Source organism: Mus caroli, chromosome 8, assembly GCF_900094665.2.
Source record: "Mus caroli chromosome 8, CAROLI_EIJ_v1.1, whole genome shotgun sequence".
NCBI lineage: Eukaryota > Metazoa > Chordata > Mammalia > Rodentia > Muridae > Mus > Mus caroli.
The window spans coordinates 61,963,028-61,976,174 of NC_034577.1; the positions used below are offsets into that span (position 1 = coordinate 61,963,028).

General features: G+C 45.4%; 1 protein-coding gene across 2 annotated transcripts in view; it reads right to left on the reverse strand.

Annotated features, from left to right (window-relative positions):
- Positions 1-13,147, reverse strand: part of LOC110299572 (zinc finger protein 709-like) — a 35,009-nt gene that overhangs the window by 16,908 nt on the left and 4,954 nt on the right. The window contains exons 2-4 of one of the 2 annotated variants that reach the window (XM_029480770.1): positions 11,297-11,423; positions 9,331-9,391; positions 8,504-8,639 (exon numbers count right to left, since the gene is read on the reverse strand). In XM_029480770.1, coding sequence (XP_029336630.1) covers positions 8,504-8,639; positions 9,331-9,391; positions 11,297-11,423 — 324 coding nt within the window. Of the gene's footprint in view, positions 1-6,615; positions 8,640-9,330; positions 9,392-11,296; positions 11,424-13,147 lie in introns of those variants that run through there. The other variant, XM_021169286.1, reaches the window with a different exon arrangement.

Genomic DNA, 13,147 nt, shown 5'->3' on the forward strand with positions numbered 1-13,147 from the left:
AACGCTCTCGAATAAAAATCCTCTTGCAGTTGCAGCAAGATCGTTTCTTGTGGGTGATTTTGGGGTGTCGCCTCTCCTGAGTCAGAACGCCTCTCCTGAGTCAGAACGCCTCTCCTGAGTCAGAACGTGAGGGAGTCCTCACGTTGTGGGTCTTTCAATGGTATTAAATCCATGGAGCTACTGATCTGCTCTCAATGACAATTACAGTACTCTTAAGCGCTGGCTTAAGAGCACCGATGTGTGCCTGAACGAATTTAACAAGTGTTTCAGCTGAGCTGTGATGGAGCACACCTTTAATTCCCAGGACGTGGGAAGCAGAGGCAGGGGGATCTCTGTGAGTTAGAAGCCTTCCTGTCTACTTAGCAAGTTCCAGGACAGCCAGGGCTACCCAGGGAAACCCCATCTTGAAAAACCAAGAACCCAAATAAATAAATACATAGATAGATGGCAAACACCTTTAAACCCAGTACTTCACACACAGAGCCAGGGGGAAGTCTGTGAGTTGGAGGTCATCCTGGCTTACAAAGCAGGTTCTAGAACAGCCAAAGCAACATAGCAGACACCCTGTCTCAAAAATATATAAAATGAAATAAAGGAAACTTAAGGCTTTAATTCATTTCTAATATACACAGGAATTTTCTTCAGGTTAAGTCCTTTTGTGATGTCAAAAAGGGAAAAAAACCCAAAGGCCTTTTTTATTCATTCTTTTATGTTCATTAAATCTATATTCATTAAATTTTCACCCATGAGTTTCCCCACATATTTGAAGGGAATTAGGAAGTCTGAATTTTTTCACAATGTATGAACATTCAAACCATTTTTCCTCCAGCATTTTGTTTGTTTTCTGGTTTTGTTTTTTTTTTTTTAATTGTTTTCAAAGAAAGCCACCCTCTGCCAACATCGTCAGCTTTAATTTGGAGATTTGTTTTGCCATGTGAGTACCTACAGACACAGGAGAGAGACATGGACAAGTGAAGGGCTTGTCACTTCCCTCCCCTTCATCAAGCTCCCCTCCCCCACTCGCTTAGTACACTCTGGGTTACCAGGGGCAATACCACACTTTCATTCTCCATGGAGTACACTTATAGAGCAAAAACATGAAAACAATAGGGGCTGCTAAGATGGCACAGAGCCTGAGCTTGGTCCCCAGGACCCAAATGATCTCTGCACACTGAGGTATGCACATACACACAAACACATGCACAAAAAATTAAGATTTCATACAAAAGCAAAACATCTACAGGCAGGTGGATGTCTGCGAGTTCCAGGCTAGGCTGATACATATCATATGTTCTATGTCAGCCAGGGCCATGCAACATACTGGGACTCTGTATCAAATAAACAAGAATAAACAGCAAGACACAGATAGAATTGGTAGGTGGATAGCAAAACATGAGACACTGACAACATCCAGCAGAAGACTGAAAGCAGCATAGTCACAGAGCAAATGGGGGAAGGGGGAGGGTAGGCAGGAGCTAGGGAAATGGTTCAGCACTTAAAAGAATTGGCTGCTCTTCCACAGGACCTGGCTTTGAGTCCCAGCGTATGCATGGCAGCTCACAATCATTTCTAGCTCCAGTTCCTGGGACTCCAATACTCTCTTCTGACTGCCTTGGGCACCAGGCACACACGTGGTACACAGACCTACATATAGGCAAAACACCTAAACATGTAAATTTTTATAAAAATCAGTAAGTAACAAATAATAGCTGAGTGGTGGTGGTGGCGCACGCCTTTAATCCCAGCACTCGGGAGGCAGAGGCAGGCGGATTTCTGAGTTTGAGGCCAGTCTGGTCTACAGAGTGAGTTCTAGGACAGCCAGGGCTAAACAGAGAAACCCTGTCTCAAAAAACCAAAACCAAAAACCAAATAATAGAGAAATAGATGGGTTGATGGATGGATGGGAGGGAAGAAGGGGGGACAGAGGGAGGGAGAAAGGAGGGAGGAAAGGAAGGCAGGATGGAAGGACAGAAGGACAGATGAAAGAAAGAAACCCAGCAGGAGTACACTGGGGAAGCATTGTTGAGGCCAATAAAAAGCATCTAGCTTTTTATTTCCACTGCAATATTGAAACAGTTGGCATTCTATCTCTTCACAAAGATGCTACCGTGCTTTTTTTTTATCATTTTTTTAAAGATTTATTTATTTATTATATGTAAGTACACTGTAGCTGTCTTCAGACACTCCAGAAGAGGGAGTCAGATCTCGTTACGGATGGTTGTGAACTACCATGTGGTTACTGGGATTTGAATTCCGGACCTTTGGAAGAGCAGTCGGGTGCTCTTACCCACTGAGCCATCTCACCAGCCCGCTACCGTGCTTTTTAATACCCATAGCTACTGCTGAACAACTTTCTCCCTGTTATAGGCCAGCCTACCCCAGGATAGGAAGTAACAGAGAAAACTTGAGATTAACAGGTTTCTGAAAAAAACAAGGAGGGTGTACTCTCTCACAGTGTCTGCTCTCAACAAACTTAAGCAACAAGACAGCTTATCAGTATTATAATGCTTATTACAATACAGCGGTGTGAACCTTTTCTGAGGTCTGAATGTCCGTTCATCTCAAACAAGGGCACCAAACACAGACACAAGGAAAGGATCTGACACAAGCGCAGCTTGATGAACCAATTATTTTAATTAGGGTTACTTACAGGAGCATGGGTGAGGGGCACTGACAAAAACATGGGAAACTGATGGATAGGTAACGTTCCATATCCTCCCTCTACCAGCAACAACTATCTGGCTTTGTATTCAAAGGAGGGGGGAGGTCTTGTGACGCCCTCCTGTCTAAGTACCATTAACTACCTAAAGGTGTTCAGGGAGTAGGCTGGACATGGTGGTGCACACCTTTAATCTCAGCACTCAGAAGCAAATGGATAGATCATCAGGAAAGGCTCCAGGGCTCCATGCCAATGCCTCCATAAGGACACTAAAGGTCTAGACTTTGTGTGGGCTTCCTGTAGGCCATCACAGGTACCCGGATGTCAAAAAGATAGGCAACAGCACACTCAGAGGACGGCATTCCAAAACACGCACCAGGGCGTGCCACCCCTTTCTAGAATATGCCAAACCTAGGAGGGGGTGAGAAGTCTCATCAGTAACTACTGCCTACTGCAAAAAGAAGCTGCTCTGCTCAAAAATGACCGAAACAATAATCTACAGGCATAAACACAGAATGTGAGACAGTCATTTCAAGAAATATACCCATCTAGCAAAACACTAGGGCCTTAGGACTGTCTAGCTGTGGGTGGTGATTGGGTCTTACACATGTAAATTGACCCCTGGAGAGCAAAGCCTTAAATGCAACCAGAAAGCAGCTGATTAATGACTCTCATTGAGTCACAAGGCTACAGTACTGGATCTTACTACATTTATCTGTGTATTGTGCAGGGAAGGTGCATGTCACAGCATGAGTGAGGGGATCAAAAGACAACTTGCAGGATTTGTTTCCATCATGTACGTTCTGAGATCTAACTCAAGCTGGCAGCCTTGAAAGCAAGCACCCTCAACAGGTGAGCAATCTCACCAGCCCTAGTAGGCACATCTTGCTTGACACAGTACCATGCAGGGTCCAGAGATGTGGTGCTGAGCCGCACAACCGCCTGCACCTACAGGTCCCATGAATGCTGGCCAGCGAGGACAAAGCCTCCAGCTCAGTCTCAGATGGGTTTCTCTACAGTCAGCAACCAAAGCATGTGGTGTCTTCAGGAAGACGTGCATGTAGTTCTGTGGATAACTAATGGCATTGGCAATCGTCTGTACTGTTCAGGGGACTTCAGGAGCATCCCTGGCTAATACCTCCTGGGGAAGTAGTCTACCTCTGACACTGCATCTTAACTAAATAGCCTATCTTTTGAATGTATCTTTCACACAGGGTGCCTTCATCTAAGCTCTTCAACTCACCTTTTAATGTTTAATGCTAGCCACAGGCTGTGAAGGATTTCCCCTATTCACCTTGTTTGGAAATTCCCATGGGTCTGTCCTGTGCATATTCCTGTCCTTCTGATCATCTTTCAGCTCACCTGGATTGTTTTCTAGATCTGTGGAGCATCACAGGCTAACATTTTATCAGCATGATGCAAGACCCTTTTCCATTTTACACAGAGGACTGGGGGAAAAGGGGTCTCAGGATCACTGAAGGCTTGAAACCCACCATCCCAAACAAGTGCCAGCTGAACTCAGCAGTCAGCAACTAAGGGGTTAATAAACTATTAACAAGATCCAACGGCATGAAAAGACTTGTACCAAGTGTCAAGCCGGGTGTGGTGGCGCACGCCTGTAATCCCAGCACTCGGGAGGCAGAGGCAGGCGGATTTCTGAGTTCGAGACCAGCCTGGTCTACAGAGTGAGTTCCAGGACAGCCAGGGCTACACAGAGAAACCTTGTCTCGAAAAACCAAAAGAAAAAAAAAAAAAAAGACTTGTACCAAGTGTCTTCTCAGTGTTGACCTCTCCGAGGACATAGCACAGCTAAGAGTGCGTGCATGGAGCCTGGGTTAGTTCTGAAGCACAGGAGACCAGATGGGATGGCCCATGCACGCAACCCCAGGATTTGGGAAGAAGAGGCAGGAGGATCAGGACTTTCAAGATCATTGTCATCTATACAGTGCGTTTAAGAGCACCCCAGGCTGTATAAGAATTTTCCTCATGGGCTGGTGAGGTGGCTCAGTGGATAAGAGCACCCGACTGCTCTTCCGAAGGTCCAGAGTTCTAATCCCAGCAACCACATGGTGGCTCACAACCATCCGTAACGAGATCTGGCACCCTCTTCTGGAGTGTCTGAAGACAGCTACAGTGTACTTACATGTAAAAAAAAAAAAAATAAAAAAAAAAAAAAAAAAAAGAATTTTCCTCAGGGCTGGTGAGATGGCTCAGTGGGTAAGAGCACCCGACTGCTCTTCCGAAGGTCCAGAGTTCAAATCCCAGCAACCACATGGTGGCTACAACCATCCGCAACGAGATCTGGCGCCCTCTTCTGGAGTGTCTGAAGACAGCTACAGTGTACTTCCATATAATAAATAAATCTTTAAAAAAAAAAAAAAAAGAATTTTCCTCAAGAAAACAAAGACTAAATTCAAGCCAGTGTGGACACAGTAGAGGAGACGGGAGGTTGCACCCTATCCTGCACCTGATCTGTCATTCCTCATGAGCCATCTTGCAACCTCACCCTGAGTGTAGCTTGGGCCTATGGATCTCCTCACCCCGCGCTGATCTGCTGGGGAAGGAGCTGGCTCCTGTTCTCCAGTGGGTGTAGGGCCAAGGGGAAACCCAGACATGCTCACCTGCTGTATCCCATGGACTGGCAGGGTCTGACAGTCTCTGGGCTCAAGCTGTAGCACACTGCTGCCTCTTCAGTGGATGCTCCTGGCTGCTGAGAGGTCTCTGGGCTGAACAAACAATTTATACACAAACATCCTCTCCTGCAGGAGAGTACACCGCTTGTTCTGTGGGAAATGACCCAGGGAAAGCTCAGACGTTTTAGCTGCACTGCTTTCTCATCTCTTCCTTTGTTCATGTTTTCCTCAAGCCTTCCAGCCCTCCAGAAGCAGAATATTTGCTGATCATCACAAGCTCCTTTGCTGGGCTACTATTTAGGACTCCAACCCCAGGTGTACCCGTCATTTCCCACTCCTGCAGTAGAGGTCAGGACTACAGGGTGAGCTGGGTCTCTTCTATTCACTCCCTTTGATTTTTGTTTGTTTTGTTTTGTTTTTCGAGACAGGTTTTCTCTGTAGCCCTGGTTGTCCTGGAACTCACTCTGTAGACCAGGTTGGCCTCGAACTCAGAAATCCACCTGCCTCTGCCTCCCAAGTGCTGGGATTAAAGGCGTGGGCCACCACGCCGGGCACTCCCTTTGAATAAAGAGTCCTCATTCTTACCCTGCAGAATTTTACACAAAAGCCTCAAGTCTTAGGGTCCCAGTGGGACTACTGAGCAGACAGAACTTCTGTTTCCCTTATGCCATTCCAGCTGTAAGAAACTGAGAGCCAGCAGCTGCATCCCATCCACGCCCATCCTCCCTCCCTCCCACTTGCCCTCCTCTTACTTTTCCTGCCAGTTCAGAGGCCAACACAGTGCATCTTTTCCTCAAAGTAATTCTTCCATTAGAGGGGAAGTTCATGTTGGCAGACAACTAAGCCCTATTGGCATGTCTTATTACCCAAAGCAAGGGCCATGCTCCTGAGGCCTACTTAATCTGTTCGCTTGTGCTAATTACCTGTAATATACTCTTTAACCTGACAGCTGTATGTGGACATCCATCCACTCATGTGGCAAACTCGTCTGTCACAGAAGTGCCACTCCATACTACAAAGGAGCTGCAAGGTAAAGACCACGCAACTGGTACTGCAACACGAAGGCTCATCGTTCCATGGCACACTGCAAAGGACAGCCGGTTTAGAAGACGTGCTGCTGTGCCCACAGAAAGCTTCCCTTCAGAGGCCATGTCTCATCACCCACACAGAGGCAAGGCCCATGCTCCTCTCAAACTCGACTCTGGTTCCACTGTGCCTCTCATTCAGACGCCAAAAGCTGTGTGAACATTTTCTGGCCACATGTGAACTATTCACCCTAGACAGGGCACCAAGACTAAAAGCAAAGAAATGATTCCACCCAAGTGCAGCCTGGGGAGCCACTGACTTTAATTGGGCTTATTGAGCACGGGCAACTTACAGGCAGCTGCACTACTGACAGAAATGTCTGTCCATCTACTGCCAACCAAAACCTACACCATTTTTCTTTGGATAGGCTTTGTCCCACCATTAGTATTTGTACATCTTTGAAAGGAGCTGAGCTTGAAGGTGTTACAACTTTGTTGCCACTCACAGACATTGTTTCCAACAGAAGTTGTTCATAGAATCTATAGGAGCAATGACATCTAAACAGCAAGGGTTTTTTCCTCCAGTAAGATGTCCTTCAAGACACCAAAGGGACCTGCAACTCTGGAAGGCTGCAGCTGTTGACATTTGCAGCATTTTGCACCTTAAGTGTTTCATGTGTTTGAAGCAAACAGGGATAAAAGACTAACCATATTGTTTCCATTCACAAGGCATTTCCCCAACATGAATTAACTTCCTTCCGTGAAAGCCAAGTAAAGACCAATAAAGGGCCTGCCACACACTGCTTACATTTGTAGACACTGTGCCTGGCATGCATTCCTTTGTAACCATATCTTTATGTGGAGAAGGCTTATCCTGTGACAGCTTCTGTTCTTACATGCTTTCACAGGATAAGAATACACTGTAGCACTGTTCACATTCACAGTGTTTCTCACCAGTATGAGCTGTCGGATGTATTTGGAGGAAACAAGGGTAAAGGAATTAGATACTGCTGACACTCATAGGGGTTTTCCACAGCATGAATAGATTTATGTCTCTGAAAGGAACTGTGGCGGCTGAAGGCTTTCCCACATTGTTTGCATTCGTAAGGTTTTTCTCCCGTGTGTGTGCGCTCGTGTAATCGAAGGTAACTGTACCGTATAAAGGCTTTATCACATTGTTTACATTCATAGGGTTTCTCTCCACTATGATTTCTTCCATGCAATCGAAGAGAAGAATGATGTCTGAAGGCTTTCCCACATTCTTTACATTTGTAAGGTTTCTCTCCAGTGTGAGTTATCTCATGTAACCGAAGGGAAGTGTGACGCGTGAAGGCTTTCCCACACTGCTGGCATTCATAGGGCTTCTCTCCTGTGTGAGTTCTTTCGTGCAACCGAAGGGAAGAGTGATGTCTAAAGGCTGTACCACATTGCTTACATTCATAGGGCTTTTCACCGGTGTGAGTTCGTTCATGCATTTGAAGTAAAGAGGGATAAAGGAAGGACTTTCCACACTCCTTACATTTATATGGCCTTTCACTCGTGTGAGTTCGTTCATGCATTTGAAGTAAAGAGGGGTAAATGAAGAGCCTACTACATTGTTTACATTCATAGAATGTTTCTCCACCATGAATAATTTTATGTCTGTGATAGGACGTTTGACATCTGAAGGCTTTCCCACATTGCTTACATTCATAGGGTTTCTCTCCGGTATGAGTTCTCTCATGTAATCGAAGGTAACTGTGACACGTGAAGGCTTTCCCACACTGCTGACATTCATAGGGTTTTTCACCAGTATGAATTCTTTCGTGTAACTGAAGGGCGCTGTGACATCTAAAGGCTTTCCCACACTGCTGACATTTATAGGGTCTCTCTCCTGTGTGAATTCTCTCATGCCTTTGAAGGGAAGTGGAAGAACTCAGAGCTTTCCCACACTGCTGACATTTATAGGGTCTCTCTCCTGTGTGAATTCTCTCATGCCTTTGAAGGGAACTGGAAGAACTCAGAGCTTTCCCACACTGGTTACACGAGTAACATTTTCTTACAGTGTCAGTCCCTCCATGTGTGTAAAGTGAACTGTGGAAACCAGAAGCATTTCCGAATTCCTTGTAGTCACAAACGTTTTGTCCACTGTGGGGTTGGTGACACATTCCAAATGCACTTGGAAAACCAAAGGATTTTACACATACCTCACATTCACAAGGTCCATTCACAGTGTGCGCTCCCATGTGTCCTTGAATACTTGTGAGAGAACTAGAATCGTATGGCTTGTTTCCATATCCCTCCTGCTCATCCAGTAAGTGTTCAGAATCAGATATGACATGCCTATTAAAGGATGAATGAGATGTAAAACCTTCTCACAAACACTATATTCACAGAGCTTAATTTTAGTAGAAAACTTGATGCTTCTACCGAGGTTCGACATAGGGTTGAAGTTTGTGTGACCCTGACTGCCTTCACCCTAAGACCACACCTTCATCGTCTATAATATGCAACTTCCATAAATAAAAAAATTAAAAATAAAAAAAAGAGACAAGCTTGGTGGTACATGTCTTTGATCCCAGTACTCAAGAGGCAAAGGCAGGTGGATACTTGTGAACTAGAGGCCAGCCTGGTCCAGAGTTACATGGTGAGACCCTTTCTCAAAAACAAAAACAACCAAATTAGACTCATTGACTACTTATTATCAAGGTGTAGGTCAGACACTGCTCTCAAGGTGAGGTCGAGTGTACACACTCGGCCACATGTGAATGGTGGGAAACTACATGGATTGATATTTCTACAATATGTCTCCCCAGAGCAATAATCTAACAGTGTTAAATCTCATGATTTAACACTGGGTCCAAGTAGAGTGTGCTGCAAACAGTCAACAGCATTCTTACACTCAAGCACATAGTTTTGCTGACAAATTTCTAATGATGAATAAACTTAAAGTTCTTTTGCTCATTGTTAAATTTATATGGCACATTAAGGTTTCTACAAGAGACAGTTCCTTCCACTTATACATGAAAATTACCTTTGAATTCTTCCAAAATTTTTGCAGTCATCTTCAACATTCTGTTCTTCCCATATATACCCTAAAAAGCAGTCCCAAAAGTTATGATAAATTATTAGAAATTAATAAAAATAAAACTGGATGTGGAGGCATATGCTGTCAACCTCAGCACTCAGAAGGTAGAGGCAAGTGGTGTCTGTGACTTCAAGGTCAGCTGGTTTACACACTGAGACCCCAGCTAGAAAAAGAAAAGGTCAGAAGTTCCTGAAAACCAGGAGGGGGTTAAGGGCACTTACTGTTCTCAAAGAAATATAACTTTGGTTCCCACTTCTCACACTGCTTATTATCACACAACAACCTGAAGCTCCAGCTCTGCCCTCAGATACACACACGCCCCACACTGCCACGCTGCCCTCAGATACACACACGCCCCACACTGCCACGCTGCCCTCAGATACACACACGCCCTACACTGCCACGCTGCCCTCAGATACACACACGCCCCACACTGCCACACTGCCCTCAGATACACACATGCCCCACACTGCCACGCTGCCCTCAGATACACACACGCCCCACACTGCCACACTGCCCTCAGATACACACACGCCCCACACTGCCACACTGCCCTCAGATACACACACGCCCCACACTGTCACGCTGCCCTCAGATACACACACGCCCCACACTGCCACACTGCCCTCCATGGCACTTGCGCTCACATACATGTACATGCTCCAAACCACACAGCATTAGTCACGGCACCTGCGCTCATACACACACATGCCCCAAGCCTGCCCCTATACACACAGGTAATTTAAAATAAATCATTTCTTAAAGGAAGAAAGGGGCTGGAGAAATGGTTCAGGGATTAAGAATATTTACTGTTCTTGTAGAGAACCTAGGTTTGGTTTCTAATACTTGCATGGCAATAAAAGCTACCTGTAAGTCTAGTTCAAGACAATCTGATGCCCTATTCTGGCTTCTGAGGCTCCTACACACATATGGTGCACATACACTCACAAAGGTGCACACAAAAATAATAAAATTATTTTTTAATTTATGAGATGGCTCAGCAGTTAAGAGTACTGACTGCTCTTCCAGAGGTCCCAAGTTCAATTCCCAGCAACCACATGGTGACTCACAACCATCTGTAATGGGATCAGATGCCTTCTTCTGGTGTGTCTGAAGAAAGCAATGGTGTACTCATATACATAAAATAAATAAATAGATCTTAAAATAAAATAATATAAAAGCACTGGGGGCTGGAGAGATGGCTCAGTAGTTAAGAGTCAGTGGACTGGGGGCTGGTGAGATGGCTCAGTGGGTAAGAGCACCCGACTGCTCTTCTGAAGGTCCAGAGTTCATATCCCAGCAACCACATGGTGGCTCACAACCATCCGCAACAAGATCTGGCGCCCTCTTCTGGAATGTCTGAAGACAGCTACAGTGTACTTACATATAATAAATAAATCTTTAAAAAAAAAAAAAAAAAAAAAGAGTCAGTGGACTGCTCTTCTAGAGGTCCTGAGTTTAATTCCTAGCAACCACATGGTGGCTTACAACCATCTGTAATGGGATCTGATGCCCTCTTCTGGTGTGTCTGATGACAGCTACAGTGTCATATAAATAAATAAACCTTTAAAAAAAAAATCACTGAGAAGTAGTCTCAATATACATTGTAATCATGTCATTTTTCTTAAAATATAAGCCCTGCAAAAACAGAGATTTTCAGTGTGTGTGGTATGGGGGTGCACATGCCACAGAGCACACATAGATGAGAGGACAACTGTGGGAGCTGGCTCTCCCCTCCTATGCCATGGTTCCAGCAGGCCTGCAGAGTGAGTGCCTTTGACATAGTGAGCCATCTCTCCTCCACTATGATGTCACATATTCACCAGATCCTTCCCTTTCTACATCCAAATTGCAGAAGACCATTCCTAACAGGAAAACTAATTTAACCAAGGGAAGGAAAGAAGAGCCTTACCTATGGCAGCGAGGCTCCTGCAGGTCTCCAGCATCACATCTCTGTACAGACTCTTCTGGGAAGGATCCAGCAAAGCCCACTCGTCCTGGGTGAAGTGCACAGCCACGTCCTCAAAGCTCACCAAATCCTAAAACATCCCAAATGTGTGCATAAGAGAACGGCCAGGACTGCAAAGGGATGCTTAGTTGGTAAGATGCTCACATGTGCTACAGTTTCCACACATGTGTTCCATGACAGAGGCACGCTAATGCAAACATTACTGAACAGAAACAGCATGTGATGTAAAAACACTCCTCTCACCGAGTGCCCTGGGGAGGAGGAGGCACAGTTCCTCCTCAAATTCTCATTCTTGTCCTAGACAGTCCGGACACCTGTGCACAAAACAGAGCTGTCTGTCCTTACAGGTCTGTGCACAGAGTGTAAGCTTTTCGGGGTGGAGAGAACAAGATAACGGGAAGGGCTCACAAGTGAAGAATGTCAGTAAGTCCATAATGACAGAGTTATGGATTCGTCTGTTACAAACTCAGACAAACCTTGACGATCAGACCTACTCTCCAAAGACAGCAGACAATGTGTGTAGCGAGCTTCCTGACCAGCGCTACTTCACAATGCTCTCACTACTTGAAAGGGGAGCTGAGCCATAGGCTTCCCGCATCTATGTCTGGCTGCATGAGTGGTGTCACTCAAAGCCAGGCAGTCAGGAGTGATCATGAAGCCTGGAAGGATCAAACACAGCCACTACAATTTAAATCCACTGCTCCTGCCCGTGACCACCAAGAAAGTCATGTTAAGCCATGTCCTTCATAAGGACAGATGTAAAGACATCTGGGAAAGATTAAATAAGGTTACACTTTATATAGCAGAAAAAATAAAAAATTAATTACCTGAGCATGGCAGCCCTAGACTTTGATCTCAGTGTTCAGCAGACAAAGGCAAGTGGATCTCAGAGTGTGAGGCCACCCAAGTATAACAGTGAGTTCTAGACCAATCAGGACTACAAAGTGAGACCCTTTCTCAAAACAAAGTGTCTGTGTGTCTGTGTGTGTGTGTGTGTGTGTCTGTGTGTGTGTGTGTCTGTGTGTAGCGAGGGGTAATTACATTCCTTTACGGGGGCAGGGGTGTGATGTGGAATTCAGAGGACAATCTGGAGGAGTGGGTTTTCTCCCTCCATGTCTGGGTCTGAGGAGAACACAGGGTGTTAGCAGCAGCGGGCATCTACTCTCTAAGCCACCTCATTACTCCTGAACACAGTACTTGGATTTTAACTGAGCAATGCTTCAGCGTGAGAAACTTAAGAGAAAGATGGCCAGGCCTTTTAGAATACACTCAACGTAGCCGCTGTAGCTGCTTTGGGGAATAAACAGAAGGATGGCCTGGTGTCAGCGATCCCGGGCAGACCCTGCCAAACCGTGAGATGCCTGCCCATCATGGGAGGGAAGGGAGGCTGGCAGAAGTGCAGTGCCGGCCGTTTCTGTGAGCTTATCCTTCTAGATTGGCTAAGAGTAACAGCTATTTAGCAACTGTGAAGAATCTTCTCAACAAGAGTGGGCTGTCTTAGCTAAAAGAGTTCAAGAACATACTATGAAAAGGCAAGTTTTAAAAAATTCTCTCTCTGGGCAGTGGTGGCACATGCCTGTAATCCCAGCACTTGGGAGGCAGAAACAGGTGGATTTCTGAGTTCAAGGCCAGCCTGGTCTACAGAGTGAGTTCCAGGACAGCCAGGGCTACACAGAGAAACCCTGTCTTGAAAAAAAAAAAAAAAAAATCTCTCTTAGGAACTGGGGTCTTCAAAATCAAGGCATATTGAAAAGTCAGTTTCACATTATGAACTAACCAGTATCCCGGAGCTCT